This window comes from Phocoena sinus, chromosome 2 (genome assembly GCF_008692025.1).
Source record: "Phocoena sinus isolate mPhoSin1 chromosome 2, mPhoSin1.pri, whole genome shotgun sequence".
Classification (NCBI taxonomy): Eukaryota; Metazoa; Chordata; class Mammalia; order Artiodactyla; family Phocoenidae; genus Phocoena; species Phocoena sinus.
The window spans coordinates 110,131,564-110,148,186 of NC_045764.1; the positions used below are offsets into that span (position 1 = coordinate 110,131,564).

The 16,623-nt window shown below is 33.3% G+C and overlaps 1 protein-coding gene across 5 annotated transcripts in view; it reads right to left on the reverse strand.

The window, feature by feature from the left end:
- The window catches only part of STRN3 (striatin 3), a 115,136-nt gene that overhangs the window by 9,789 nt on the left and 88,724 nt on the right, over positions 1–16,623 (reverse strand). For 3 of the 5 annotated variants that reach the window (XM_032624386.1, XM_032624387.1, XM_032624385.1), the window contains 6 exons: positions 8,289–8,422; positions 6,797–6,972; positions 6,561–6,608; positions 6,139–6,260; positions 2,431–2,598; positions 1,062–1,202 (listed from right to left, as the gene is read on the reverse strand). In XM_032624386.1, coding sequence (XP_032480277.1) covers positions 1,062–1,202; positions 2,431–2,598; positions 6,139–6,260; positions 6,561–6,608; positions 6,797–6,972; positions 8,289–8,422 — 789 coding nt within the window. Of the gene's footprint in view, positions 1–1,061; positions 1,203–2,430; positions 2,599–6,138; positions 6,261–6,560; positions 6,609–6,796; positions 6,973–8,288; positions 8,423–12,562; positions 12,701–16,623 lie in introns of all 5 variants that reach the window. The other 2 variants (XM_032624383.1, XM_032624384.1) reach the window with 1 other exon arrangement.

Consider the following 16,623-nt stretch of genomic DNA (forward strand, 5'->3'; position numbering starts at 1 on the left):
ATAAAGATAATACCTGCAACAGACTGAAATACATAAAATACATTTATATCCAAGAAAGATTATAATGATAATAAAACCAAACAATACCCAAAAGACTCACTGGTCACCTTTGGAGGATGCTAGGGAAGTACCTCATCATTTTAAAGCAATCATTTATCTTGCTTTTCCTTTATAACTACTAACTCCAGGTAACCAAATTACTGATGAGAGGTATTCCTTTTTATAGAAGCATTCTAGCTAATAATGGAGAAGAAATGACAGAATTAGAAAATAATTTTTCAGCAGTTAATGAATTAATGGACCCAAGCAATGAATGGAAACATAAGAAAAAGATAAAACAGACAATATTTACTTCTGAAAAAAATTCACAGATTACTATGAAATAATCTTGCGAAAAACACTTATAAACTTTAAAATGAAGACAAATAAAAACATTGAACCTGAATTTGAATAAGCCTCTAGATCCACAAACAATTTACAGGAAATAAAATGAACAGAGGAGCGCATTAAATGATACCACAAGGACGTAACTGGCAAAATCCAAACTATGGGAAACTATAGGACAAACTACCTAATTTCTTCAATTAAGAAATGCAAGGGAAATAAAAGAGATGGAGGGGGAACCTACAGATGAAAAGAGACCTGACAGACTTACCAACCAATCACAATGCATGGGCCTTATTTGGATCCCTATTTGAATAAACTGTAAAATACATACCACATCCTATACTTACAACCTTGGCCATTTACACATAATTAATGGAGCTGGATGATGATTTCATTTGGTTCATTATATTTTCTCTACTTTCACATGTATTTTCATTAAAAACTTAATTATTTCACTTGCTTTCTTTTACCTTTACATTGCTCTACTCACTTCTCTGTCCCCACATATTCACCCAAGCTTTTAAGCATAATTTGAGGAAACAGCAGAAATAATAAGTATACAGTGAAAGTAATTATTTTTCCATACTAAATACAGTCAAAATATAAAAATTGAAAGGTTACCCTCTATTGTGAAATAATCCTTTTAAAGGTTCCAACCTTACCAGAAAACTTACCAGAATCTATCTGTGATGAAAGCATCACCAATGATTGTGATGTTTCTAAATCATAAATTACTGTACTACCAGTGTTGAAAGAGGTCACCATATGAGCTGGATCACAGCCTATAAAGTCAACCGATGTAGGTATTCCATGCTCTGAAAGGAGCACAAAGAGACACAGTGTGAACACAATAATTTAGAAATCTCTGATTTTCTAGTAAGAAAAAGGAATTTGAATATTCTTGAAATAATGTTAATAATGAAAAAAAAGCAATTATGTTAGGATGGTAAGATATAATGGGTAACTTTTCCTCAATTATTAGGAGTTTTTGTAACATTATAAGAAAAATATAGCTAGAAGGCTCTTAAAGTAAGAGTAGATATATACAAAAGTTATTGTTCTCCTATGCATTTTCTCCTGAGAGAAAAAAACCCTAGGTTAGTTTACTGGCCCACTTGCAATTTTATTTCTTCCTGTAAAATGATAAAATAGCATTCTCACATCATTGTCTTGGGAGACTGTTCACCTGTCTGAGACTGGTAAGCCTTATCAAATAGCTAATACAAGTCAAATTTTTGGATCTGTGAAAATGAAGGTTTGGACTCTGGAATGCACTGATGCAGTACTATCCTAAAGTGTCCCAAGCAGCAATTTTGCTCTTTAACATATTAAATTCAACTGTCCAGATCAATGCACAACTATGTGAAATCTGGAGTAAGCAATTAATTACCTGGATGAAGCAAGAAACAAATTATCTAAATGAATTTTCACCTCAAAAGCTTATTTAGGCAATTCAAAATTAGTAGAATCACTAAGGTATCTAGAGACCCAACAAAATTAAGCATAAATGTTCATCTAAAATGTTTTAAAACAAAAAATTATTTTTCGTAAAAATAAAAGGTATGATTTAAAAAAATTACTTGTGTAACTCAGTTTGCACTTCCCAGTTAAGGGTACTATTTCAATGATTATGGCTAGACTTCTCAACCAGTGTGCTCATATGCGGTTTATAGGTATGCTTGAGACTGTGATCCCTTCAATCTTTGTAAGCAGCCACTTGGATGGAGCTGGTGGAGGGCCTCCTGCTGTTCCTGTAAGTAGCCTCGTTTGTCTACTCTACTGTCACATACAAATAATTCTATTCTTCACATAGGACATGTCCTGAAAAAGGTCAAAAAAAGCACTGAGCTACAGGATATACTTGCAAAGCACCTTTCTTATTTATAAAAAAATGACTAGGAATAAAAAAAATTATCACAGCTTTATAAGTTTTTTCAATTATCTCTTTAAGCAGTCAGGAAATAGTAAATCAACTACTTTGTCTTTTTTATCTTCCAAATTTTTAAAAAATTAGCTTTTTTCAAAGAGGCAAAATTTACTCACCCTTGTCTCCATTGTAAGTGCAAATACACGGCAATTTTTCTTGTGGATTCCATAATCTAACAGTGCCATCTGCTGAACATGACAGTAATTGATTTTTTATGCCACTATAAGCAAGACCCCAGACAGCATCTGTATGAGCAACTAAAGTGCCAGCTAGAACATTTGGCTCTGTAACAAAAGAAACAAACAAAAGTTAGCTGAAAGAAGTTTTAAAAAAATGCTTTTGTATATAAAGATAACTTACTACATAATTAAGTATAAAGACTACACATACAGTCATAATAAGATAAACCAAAGTACACATAGCCATCTCTATGTTGTGGAGTTATGGGTTATTTTAATTTCCCTTTCCAATACTTTCCTATATTTTTGCAATTTTCTAAAAGGAACACACACTTAAAAAAACCAAACAAAAACAGCATTATGGAGATGTAACTCCCATGCCATAGAAACCACCAATTTAAAGTGTCAGTTAAATGGTTTTTAGTATATTCAACAAGTTGTGCAATCATCACCACATCAACATTAGGACACCTTCATTGCTTGTTAGCTATTTCCCCCCAATCTTCCTCTCTGCCTTTCTGCAGCCCTAGGTAACCATTATTCTACTTTGCTTCTATAAATTTGCATATTCTGGACATTTTACACAAATAGCTTTTTGTGACTTCTTTCACTTAGCGTAATGTTTTCAAGGTTCATCCACGTTGTAGCATGTATCAGTGCTTCATTTCCTTTTATTGCCAAATAATATTCCAGTGTATGGATATACTACATTTTACTTATCCACATCTGATGGACAATGGGGGCTAATAACATTGAACATCATTTGTCCTACAATCCTGTTTCTCTACTAAATTCCCACTTTCCACAGATATTTCTCATCATCTCTGCAATACTCACAGTTCGTAACCTCCCTTACTCATGAACGATTCTCTCTCATACTTCACTGGGAAAATACAGCGTTGAAATAGAAACTTTTCCCCTACCTTTCTGTCACCCAACCTATAAATCTACTTGTATCTAAAACCATCTTCTCCGTGTTTCCAGATACAACTAAGGAATTATCCTCCTTCCCTCAAAAGGCTAATTCCACCAGGTATTCTGGATTCCATTCGACACACTAACTTGCTTTCATGTTTAGTTTTTCTACTACACAGATTATCCTCCTCCCTGGGATCATTACCACAGCAAACGAATATGCTCCAAAATCTCTCAACCAAATAAACAAACCTTACACCACCCTTCCACCAAATAATAGAAAACCATATTGAGTAAATGTGCTTTCTTACCTCCCATTTACTCTCTAAATCACTCCAATACCATCACCACACCAAAACAACCCTTGCTAAAATCACCAATGACAAAGTCTATTCTATCAAATTTAATAACATTTCCCTTCCTTTCTTCCTCCTTTCCTCCTTCCCTTCTTCTCATCACAGTGACTTTTCATCCATAGAGTGTACCTTGAAAGGTCATCCAGAGGTCCCTTTACCTTTTGGTCTTAGCCCCAACATCCAACCTCTGTCTGGCCCAAACCTGGACATCTATTTGTTACTTATAAAAAAGAACCTTCCTATCCTTATATTATTAGACCTCTAAGCAACATTTGAAAGTGCATACCATTTCTTCTCAAAATGGTATGCTTGCATGATTCCACATTTTCCTGGACACCCTCCTACCTCACAGGCCATGCCTTCTTAGTTTTTTTGGTTGGCGCTCTTGCTCTAGCCACCCCACCCGCCATGTCAGAGCTCCTCAGGATTTTGCCTTCTCTTCCTACCCTATACAACACATTCTCCCTATGTAATGCCACCCATTCTCATCTTGGCACTGATGGTACCTACTTGATATTGCCATCTCTTAACATGCATAAAAACCCAAACTCAGCATCCTTTATCTTCTCACACCTGTTCTGTTCCCATTCAATATGCTACCATTGTACACTCAGTTGCTCATGTCAAAAATGCAGGTGTGGTAATGAAAAAGTTCTGAATTAGATAGTGGTAATGACTGCACAACCCTGTGAATATGGTAAAAACTACTGAACTGTGCACTTCAAAAGGGTGAATCTTATCATATGTGAATTATACTTCAATAAAGCTGTTAAAAAATAAACAAGAGTCACTCATCCATCACTATATCCACTCAACCCAATTTATCAATAGATTCTGTCTGTTCTACCCTATCTCCCCAGTATGTCTTAAATCTATTTCTCTCCAACTGCTCTACTACCCACTCTAATCTTGGCAACATCATCTCTCACCTAGTCTACCAGATCACTATGTTACAACTTTACAACTTCACATTGGTATTCCTTTCTCCACTCTTCCCACCCCCAATCTATTCTCCTTGCAATAGCCAGTTATCTTTTTAAACCCTACATTTCCAACTTGCTTCCTGGCTTAAAACTCTTTACTAAAAGTTAACTTTTGTTCTTCAGATTTTGGCTTGAATGTGATTATTTTAGACTATATCTAAAGAAGACTTTGGCTGTTACTCTCTCTCATAGTACTGTATCTTCACACCACTTACCACAATTTGTAACTATCCATCCCCTTGTTTGTGTTTAAAGTCTAATTTTTTCTATCAGACTAATTCTTATTTGATGTATGCTTGACATCTGGCAAATTTAGGCACCAAGTGTGTGTTAAATAAAAAGACCAAAGAGCTCTTAAATTTTTGAAAAAATATTAACTTATTTATTTGGCTGTGCTGGTTGCGGCACACAGGATCTTCGTTGCAGCGAGTGGGATCTTTAGTTGTGGCATGTGAACTCTTAGTTGTGGCATGTGGGATCTAGTTCCCTGACCAGGGATCAAACCCAGGCCCCCATCATTGGGAGTGCAGAGTCTTCAACACTGGACCACCAGGGAAGTCCTTTAAATTCTTTTTAAATGAACCAACCATTAAGTAGACAACTATTTAACCATTCTCATACTAATAACATTCATTTTGTTTTAATTTTTTATAATTACAAACAATGCCCTTGTAAATATATTTGAATACATGTGCAGGTATTTGTTAGCCAGATTCTAAAAGTGGCATTTGGGAATAAAAGTTTTTTTTTTTTAATTAAGAATTTTTTGTCCCTCAAGTTGACAGATTTATATTCCCTTATGTCCCTAATTTGTTTCTGTCGTCTCCCACTAAATATTTTTTGAACTACATAAAGTATTTAAGTTTTAAAAATTATTCCCTATATTAAATTTTATTCTCCTTTCTGTAACTAGTACTGAAATTAATGTTTGAATTAATACAGTTTTAAATTTTTGAACACCATAGAGGAAGTACCAACTTGCAGGCTAAAATATTCATGGCATGATATTTTTAAATTTTTCTCTTTAATAAAAGCACATTACTAGTAAATGTAAGGACTAAATGAAGAGACTAATACATATTTAAATAATCTTATAATATTTGAGGTGATTATTTTTGTCAGCCCCATTCACTTTAAAAAAGACATCTTGAAGGCTTCCCTGGTGGCGCAGTGGTTGAGAGTCCGCCTGCCGATGCAGGGGACACGGGTTTGTGCCCCGGTCCGGGAAGATCCCACATGCCGCGGAGCGGCTGGGCCCGTGAGCCATGGCCGCTGAGCCTGCGCGTCCGGAGCCTGTGCTCCACAACGGGAGAGGCCACAACAGTGAGAGGCCCGCATACCAAAAAAAAAAAAAAAAAAAAAAAAAAAGACATCTTGAGACTTTTACTTACCATATGTATCGTATGGATCCACATTAGGACTAGGCATATTCCACCACTGGATAGTTGCATCAATACCACCACTAAAACACTGTTCTCCATTAGAACTAATAGCTAATGATAGAACAGGACCACTATTATAGGAAAAGAGGAAAGAAATTACTTACAAAGCCTAAGAAGAAACTCATATCTGTATCCCCCCAACCTCTCTCTAAATTTATGTGGTATCTAAAACTGTTTAGGTAAACATGTACATTTGAACAGTACTGATTATATTCTCACTAATACAATTATTAATCAAATGAAATATTGTTCAGTATGTCTTTCCTAACATAAAACAAACATTATGAGAAAATTATAAGGTTTTACAATTGATAAATAATAGTTAACAATAACTATGGTTGTTAATTAAGTCCTAATTCAATAAAACTTACATGTGGGCCCTAAATGTGTAGATAGGCTCTACATCTAAAGAGGCACTCCTAAAAGAAGGGGAAAAAAAGGGTGGGGGGGGGAGAAGATAAATAATGGTAAATCATTGGTTGATATACAAGGGTCATTAGGAAAGATCAAATGAGTACATAAAAGATATGGGACCATAAAGAATAATAATTATTTATAATTAGCAAATTTGGAAGGAAAAAGAATAGGCTAACATTAAAATACTTGCTTTTTGGCAGGAACTGTTTTTTGCAAGTTCCATAGTTTCAGAGTATGGTCCTCAGAGGCAGTAACCAGCACAGGTTCTACAGGATGAAAAGTTAATGCCCGTACTCCATCAAAATGGCTACGTAGTGTATACTTGGGATTCCATGTCTTTCGAAAGGCATCTTTATTGGCAGGCAACTAAAAAGAAAGAGTGCAATATTTAGTGGTAAAAGTAGTTAACTGATAGGCATGTGGAATTTTTGTTTGTTTTGGAGTGTTTAAAATATATATTCAAAACTGCTTTGCTAAAATAAAATGTCCAGCAGAAATTTAGTATACCTTAAAAACTTTATAACAAATCTTTATCATTTAATAAGAATAAGAAGAATAATTTCATTAGCTTTCAAATACTTAGATCAAATGAGTCCCTTAATCTGTTTTACCTAATCATCAGGGTAAACCCAAAGTCCTATTAAACATCAAATGAGAACAAAAACAAAACAACTACCATGCTGCAATACTTCACATGAAAACAATAAAAATTATATAAATTACTACTAAAAATCCAAGGGTACAACATTAACAATACAGCTGTCATTTAGAAAATCAGCATGTGATATTTTTCAAGGCAGCAAGTTAAAGTACTTTCCAAAAGTCTGAACTAAAGACACTTTATTGATATTGATAAGAGGTTAATCTTTTTACCTTCATTTCTCCATCTGTAAAGACAGGCTGTGAAACCACTTCTAAAGTAGTCAAGTTTATTGGAATTTAGTTGCTTATATACTTTAAAAGTATTAATGAGAATAATCCAGCCCACCAAGGCTGATGTCTCTAAAAAAGCATGCTAACGTAAGTATAAAATGTAGAAAAAAGGACTTTGTTATGAAAGGAAAAAAATTAATTTGCTGAAAAGCTGCAAATTCACTAATACAAAATCTAAGCAAGTATAGTTAACTCTCGATTGAATGTTTATTGTCTATAAAAAATTTAACCCAAGACTAGTTTCACCTCTAACATTGTCCTTCCCACGTCCTCTCCATCCTCTCCCCATCCCTCAAATGAAGGACTAAATATTCAGGAAATGACAAACTAACTCTAACATTATCCTTTAAAAAAAAAGTTCAACAATAAAATGTGCTTTTTAAGAATTATCCTGAAGGCAAATAAGTGATTCGGGTTACCTATTTTTCTCTTAACAGCAAAATATGGCTTAATTTGAGTAGGTAATTGAGAGTTGACTACTCAGGTAGATATTTATCAACCAATATTTTAAGGTAATCAATCACCCCAAACTCCTAACTAATCCACCACAATACCTAAGAAAAAATTTAAACACCACAAAGAAAGTAGTTATAAGAAAAAAACTACATGTCACTTCAAATAAACACAATGTCACACTTAAACTTATCTTTTCCATGCACCTTGACATTAATTCTGTTTTATAAGTGTTTCCAAAAAACAAGGAGCCTTCTATTAAATCATTAAAAAATTAAAAATAAAACTGCACTTACATCATAACTATAGTCTGCATCATTTGTTACCGTCAAGTCTGCAAGGTCTCCAAGGCCCAGTACACTTAACAAAACATCATCAGAACCCATAATAAATGACTTGCCTCCTCCAGATGGAAACGTTATTGGTTCAGCTATAAAGAACAAAACCGCTTCTTAAATGCTGAAAAATCATACAGTACAAGACAATATTGTGGGGGAAATGTAAGCACTTAACAGTTACAATATTCAGTAATATAATTAATTTTTTTCCCACTTCCCTCATTTCTTCCACTCAAAAAATCCTATTACTGTGTAGTAAAAAACAAGTGTTTATTTTGGAACTGAACATAATTTCCCACAAATCAAATGTGCACTAGATATATTATTTCAGGGTGGGAGGTGGGGCACAAAACCTTTGTCTATTTACATCACTTATCACTTTGGTACAACTATAATTATAGTATTTTTAAAACATAATAGGTTGTTGCTAAGTCCTTTTGCTTTCTATCATATTTGCTTGAAAGTGCTAGGTATTCTAGTCCCTGGTAAAAATTAATATAAGTGTTCACATGTAAAGAGTTTCCAGTCTGCAATACAGTGTATCAGCTTACTGAAGTGAAGCCTTAAATTGCTCAGATTTCTTCAGTAACAGCAATGGTCTAGGAAAAGGGCAGTTCTACCATCACTGTCCGTTTTCTTTCCCCAAAAGGTTAATGTATGTGATCTTCAGAATGGCTTCCAGCTTTCAAACTTTGACTATGTTTTTTTATTTTAACTTCCCTTTTATTTACCATCATACTTCTAAAATAAAATAACGAATCTATACTGACTATGGATAGCACTTTAAACTTCTGGTACTTGGACCGATTAAAATCAAACACTGCCATAATTAGAATAACTACACTACTATAAATTTTGCTATTACAGTTATAGTATGAGCAATAATTCTCCGTATCATTTCAAACATGCTTTAAAAGCAAAATTTTAATCTTAAAATACAACGGGAAAGTACATAAATCATTGTAATACAAAACAACTCAACATATCAATACATATTTAAAATCCATGAGCAAATTAAAAAATTCAAGCTATTTATCAATTTTGAAAAATTCCTATAAAAGATGATGATATAAATTTAATACACTACAGGAAACATAACAGATGTCATAAAACTTGTCAGTCATCACTAATACTACTGAAAATATTCTGAGAAGATACAAGTCAACTTCTCCTAGATATATACTATGGCAAAAGTAAAATTCATCCTTTCTTAGAATATCGTATTATTTATTAAAGTAATCTGTAATATCAAAGTAAGCTATATAATTTGATTCAAATAGGGTCCTGAATGACATTTCTAAAATGAAGCTGTGTGTCAGCAACTGATATAGGGTAAATCAGAAAGAAAATACACATAGGGATAGTAGTATTTAATTAATTTTATAATGACTATACCTACTGAATCTAAATAATCTATAGCACTGATCCTTCCTATCACTATCTAGTATGCAGTTATTGGTAATACCAGAGCAGCTGAGAATTATAAAATCAATAGTTTAAAATTATGTTTAAGAACAATTATATAAAATTCATTAGGTATTACTTTCTCAAAGCATTTTTAGCCAGTACAAGGACATGTTTTTCTTTTAAGCTCAGAATTTGTTTCTAAGACAAGTTAGAACAAAATGCCACAATTCCTCCCACTCACAATTACACAAACACTCAATAACAGAACTTTTGATAAATGCCCAATAAAGTATTGGTAACTTTAACATGGTAACTAATTATTACATATTCTTTTTGCAGAGATATTTCTTATCAGTTAATGGCCAATTTAAGAGCATGTGAAGGGAAGTGTCTAAGCAATATTAGCTAGTTTTATTAGAGTTTTAGATTAATTGTATTAAATAAAAAGTATACCAATTTCTAATTAATCACATAACTACAGTTCTCTATCTCTATACACATATATCCATTTATATATAGCAAGCTATCCTGCTCACTCAGCATTTACTACATATACATCTCAGTGAAAAAAATCTTTTAAGCTGTATTTCTCCTTTCCACAATCACCCATTACTGTGGCATATAGCAATCATAATAAATACTCAATTTATCTGCCCTTGTTTCTTTACAGAGGGAATTAATTTCTATTCTATAAATTCATTTTATTAATGTTAACATAATTACCTATAGCACATGATTACATAAGCATAAAAATGTTATTAGCAATTCAAAGAAAAATTATTAAAAGGAGCAGTTTTTAATGATATAAATTATGATACCTTTTATTAGACAGCCTAAAAGATTTCATCAAGCAATTTAAGAAAACTATTATCATATTAGCATTTCCCTTTACGGAAATCTTAGGGTCCATAAAACGAGGTCTTACAACAAGGTCCTTTGTGTACTTTTTAAATTAATCCTCCTTTTTTATGGACACTAATGACCAAGGAAACCTGTAGCTCATATATCAAACTCTTCCTATCTCCTTCAATTTTATCAAATCTAAAGAACACAGCTCAGTAACTGATTCCATCCATGCCAGCGGCAACATGGTATACCTTAAGTCTTAACTAAAAATTGTCTGAAATGTTGTAACGTGTATAAGTTTCTCTCCTTGAAAACAGATATTTTTTTCTTTATACAATGAGGTATGACACGGCCTTCAATAGGAATGCATAAAGTTGGAGATGGCCACAGAAAATAAGAGATTATGAACTCTAATGTTCCCTTCTTAGCTCTAAGTCAAAGCTGAACTTGAATCTTTTTTAGTAACAAATTCTAATAATATTTACCCTTTAAAAAGTGTAATAAGGTTATGCTTATCTTCCCACCCCCTAGACCTTCCACTATTAATAGATCACTGAGTTACATCTTTTCTTTAAAAAGCACAATTAGACATAAACATACATACAAGTTCTAAATTGGTTTTTGTGTAGCATGAGTCTTGACTGTTTTTTGGTCATTGGTTTGAAACATTTAAAAGGGTCCCTAATTCCTGCTAATACGGCCTTGCCTTAAGCTGTAAAATCTGCAGTTTATGTACAGTGTTAACTACAAAAATTTTAGCAAGTTTTCCTATGCACTGTTTGGTAAACCATTACTAAATGCATAAAATGAAGAATAATGGAGCTGGTATATGCATTTTAGAAAATACTTCCTAAAGTAAAACAGGAAAATAGCTTAACAGTGGGAAAGAGATCTAGGAAAAATCAATAGACTTTTACTTTTCCTGTTGCTTTTCATGCTTTAATATGTTTTGTTTTGGTTTTATTATTTTAGTGATTTTCTTTATCCTTCCTCAAATATCCCTAGATTATGATGAGTGGTAAATGCATGCAGAGATGATTGACTGTAAAGGAAAAATGAAAAATTATTTAACTTTAAGGAAAATGTACTAGTAGAGAACCCTTAGAAGAGAATAAGATGTATTCAAAATTTTTTGACTGGGCTATCAAATTACCTTACAGAGCAAAAGGAGAAATATCAATGAAATTCAATCTATACCAAATTATTAGATAATGGACTATCCTTTATATATATGTATTATATATCACAATAAACCTTTGGTAAGAATTCAGTCTCATTACTTAGAATTATAACTATCTAGACCTAGATTTATCAATTACTCAAGTACATCTACATACCTTCAGCTAAAATCAATTATGGAAAAAAATGCCTAAATAGTATTTTCATTTCCTGTACATTTCTAATTCAGGGAAATTTCAGAAAATTCATTACAAGTAGTATATACCTGGCAACAGGTTAAAGAATAATGATGTTGCCTTATTCTAAAATGATTAAATCAGGCAACTGTTTTATATATATATACATACATATATATAGAGAGAAATAATACATGTAAAGTTCCAAGCGCAATCTCTGGCACTTAGTTGTCTCCTAATCAGTGACAGTTATTATTAGTTACTAAATGTAAGCAATATGACAAAATGACTAAATAGTTCTTTTCCATATGTACTATTTCAAGTCTATTATTTCTCTGCTACTAGATCTGTAAGCTAAAGTCACAGTTCAGAAAGGTACTTTGAAATGATATATGAAACAACTCCACCTAACATCAAAAGCAAACAAAAAAATTATAAAGGCACAGAAGCCAAAAATTTCAAAATCCCTTAGGACAATTACACCAAGAGCTTGCCCAACACCTTCTCTGAAGATCATATAAACTGATCATTTTAAAATAGCAGCAAGTTTATAATATTAAGGAGATGTGATTTGGAATTAATGTCTTCTGCAATGTAAATAAACATGACAGCTAAATTTTGTACCTTCCTCTGCTCTTGCACCTTCATGATCAGTTCTAGTAGAGGCTGACCTAGACTGATTTATGAATCCTGAAGGGATGAGGGGCAGCTCATCATCTCCCAGATCAGCTATCATGTCGTAGAGTTTTGTCCTGTCGACCCCTGTAAATTAATGTCAGCAGCAGAGGTTCATGTAACAGCTACCGCTTGACTTGCTAGCAGCCTTAAAAACCTACTTACTAACAAAATAGGCTATTTTTAAGAAGTTCCAGTTATAAAAATCTCCAATAATCAAAGATGTCTTCAATTTTCCATACCAACCCCCCCAATAATTTAAATATTTAAGATATTCACTATTTCTGTGGAGATACATATATACATAAAATTGAGTCTTCTGTCACACAACCAAAGTTCTAAGCTCACAGACACAGAAGGTACCATTAAAACAAAAAATTTTGGTGTTTAAGTTACCATTTAACAGTGTAAAGAATAAAACATGAGTTTTTCCAACTTAATCCATTATTTTAAAACATTAACAAAGAAATTAGTACAAATGATTTTTATGAGGGTGCAACAAACAATTAACTTTCCCTGTGTTTATGTGGATATTTTCCTGCCATATTCACACAAATATGTCATTAACAAATCAACTCCAATTTTCCTCAAAATGTTTTTTCACTTTTCCCAAATTTGAAAAACCTGATTTACCCATGAGCTCTCTTAGTTCCTCATCATAGTATAAAAAGTCAACATTGTCATAGGCCATAAGTTTAAGGAGAGAATTTCAGCTGTTGCATGGGTAATTCAGGCCCAAATATGCAAAACTCAGTAGCATCTACAGTACTGTGGGATCTCTTTAAAACTGTGAAATTTAGAAATGACAGGAGAATCATTTCTCTTATGTATTTTGAAAGAAAATACTTTTAAGAATGTCAGAAAAAATAATTTGAAAAGACAAAAGAAAATGCTTTATAGTCAATATAAAGTGAAAACAATTAAAATAGGCAAATCCAAGGCCACACTTTATGACCTTATTTACTAATGTCAACATTAATGGACTAATTAGACTACATAATTATTAAATTTCACTATGGCTATGAGAATATTAGTAATTCTATAGGAACTATCATTCATTTATGTATCCCTAACAGAATGCCAGATAGTGAGATTATAAGGCTTAACGGAAATAGGTGGAATCTTATACATTTATTAACTCTATTTCACAGTAATCCCTAGCTTCTTAGAAATGCTTGAGCAACTCTACTGTATGCAAAATGTCAAGTAGTCTGAATTTCCTAAAGTAATTATAATGGAGAAAACTCAGTTATTATCTGAGGATTTTCCCCGACAATGAAGTGACTGTAAACAAATTCTCTAATAAATGAAAAACTGCCAACTGGAAGTCTAACCATCAGTGAAATTCAACATGAAAGAAGATGAATGTTATCCTTTCTCACAAAATAGCTCTCCTTTATAACTTTCCCACTTATGAGTACCAACATCATTGACTTGATTTCTGTTCTTAAAATTCTGCAACCACATCTTTTTTCTTTCTTTCTTTCTTTTTTTTTAATTTATATTTTTGGCTGTGTTGGGTCTTCATTGCTGCTCGTGGGCTTTCTCTAGTTGTGGCGAGCAGGGGCTACTCTTCGTTGCAGTGTGCGAGCTTCTCATTGTGGTGGCTTCTCTTGATGCGGAGCATGGGCTCTAAGCAAGTGGGCTTCAGCAGTTGTGGCACGCGGGCTCAGTAATTGTGGCTCGCGGGCTCCATAGTGCAGGGAAGCCCTGCACCCATACCTTAAGAATTCCTTTTCAACTTATGAGGAGACGGGGGAGATCTGTTTTTAAATAGAATCCTCCTTTAAAGTATTCTTCAGGGACTTCCCTGGTGGTACAGTGGTTAAGAATCCGCCTGCCAACACAGGGGACACAGGTTCAATCCCTGGTCCAGGAAGATCCCACATACTGCAGAGCAACTAAGCCTGCACGTCACAACTACTGAAGTCTGCGCACCCTAGAGCCCGCAAGCCACAACTACTGAGCCCACGCGTCGCAACTACTAAAACCCGTGCGCTCTAGAACCCGTGTGCCACAACTACTGAGCCTGTGTGCCTAGAGCCTGTGCTCCGCAGCAAGAGAAGCCACCGCAACGAGAAGCCCGTGCACTGCAACAAAGAGTAGCCCCTGCACTGCAACAAAGAGTAGCCCCTGCTCGCCACAACTAGAGAAAGCCCACGCACAGCAACGAAGACCCAATGCAGTCAAAAGTAAATTTAAAAAATTAAAAATAAATAAAACATATTATAAAAAAATATTTTTCAGATTAATCTCTTTCTTGCTATTGACTTTATTCTAGTCAAAGCTTGCATTCTTATGAATTACTGCAGAAGGTTCCTAATTGGTTTTCCTCTCTCCCAGCTCCATTTGTCTTTAATCAAATTTGAATACTACAGCTAGATTAGTTTTCCAAAATTATCACATTTATCATATCATTCCTTACTCTGAAACCACAAACAGCACTTCAGCACTCTTTGAATCAAAGCTAACTAAAATCTTGTACTTAACCCTATATGTGCTTCATATGCGCTGATCCTATTTTCCTATCCAATCTCATCTTTCAGTGCTCCACAATACAAATCTCCCTAATTTTCAAATCAGAGCAGTTTCCCTATAGTATCAATATTCACCAAGGTTCTTTCTACCATATTTTGTCATATCTGTCCTTACCTATCCCTTAGAAAGGTGAGAATACTTCCTGCACATACTTCCATCTCCTCTGTGAGCCTTTGTTGATCTTTCTCTGCTCACTCTTATCATACTTATGTATACCATAAATTTGACTTTATTAGATATTACTTATAAATAATTTCATCATATGATAGCTAAATATAATTAAGACAAGAAAAAGTTTTATCATTACAGGTAAGTCACATCTTCCTGAACACATGGACTGGGAAATATGGAAGAAAAGGAAAGCAGGAGACAACATGAAAGTTAATTCATGTTCAAACTGAGGATCCCAAATTATATAATTATTACTTTTTTTGGCTTGCATACTATAGCCAAACATTAGTTTCTGTTTGGCACAGTGGCAAGTTTAGGAAAGATAGGAATGTCCCTACTTTAATTCTAGTTTCTCAAAAACTGCTAAAAGATGAAAGCAGATTTCTTAACCAGATGTAACAGTCCTATCTAGCACCTACTTTGTAGAACATCTTTCAACTAACTACATTTAATGCTCTTTCATTCTCTTTCTAAATCTATCCTGTATTCTAAATACAGTAATTGTAATGAAATGCAATTTCAAATAAAAAATTTGAAGTCTGATTATCAATAATGAGAAAATTGTAATCATATTAGTGTAACAGAATGCTATACATAATATTATAAAAATATTCAAGGGTATAATTGAAGACTCATTAGGTATTAATTAAACAAAAGTTGATTCTCAATTATTACTCTAATCTATAGAAGAAATACTCTTTCTAATTGTAACACCAAGAAAAACTGTCCTTTTACCACTATGAATAATAAAACAACCCATCTATCTCTTAACCACGACCATCAAGTCTATACAAATGCACAATCAAAAACAAAAAAAGCACAATCATCTAAACAGATTCTAGGAAAACGAAAAACAGTATGCCATGTGTAAGCCAAACTATGGACTGACAACTGCTGTTAGTGTTTTTATTTTTATTTTTTATTTTGTGTGTGTTAGTGTTTTTAAATTCACTCACAAACATACACACTCATGACATGAAATCTATCTTTCCATGACTCTATTAAGTAAAACAGTAATTTTTTTTTTTTTTTTTTACTGAATCTACTGTTTTCCCTTTCTCAATCTACTGTTCTCCCTTTGTTAATCAGCCTTATATTCTGAAGTGAAACCAAATGTTTAGCAGGCAATCTGGAAAAGATAAGTTTATTTTTAGAATAAGGTTTAGTTACGTCATGTTTGCTTGACCTGTTGTATTTTCTATCATCTTAATTAAAAGAAAGCTTTGACATGACAAATGTCATCTTAAAAAAAATGACATCATAATATTAAGGAAAAAATAGTTTAGCTGCAAAGTGATTCT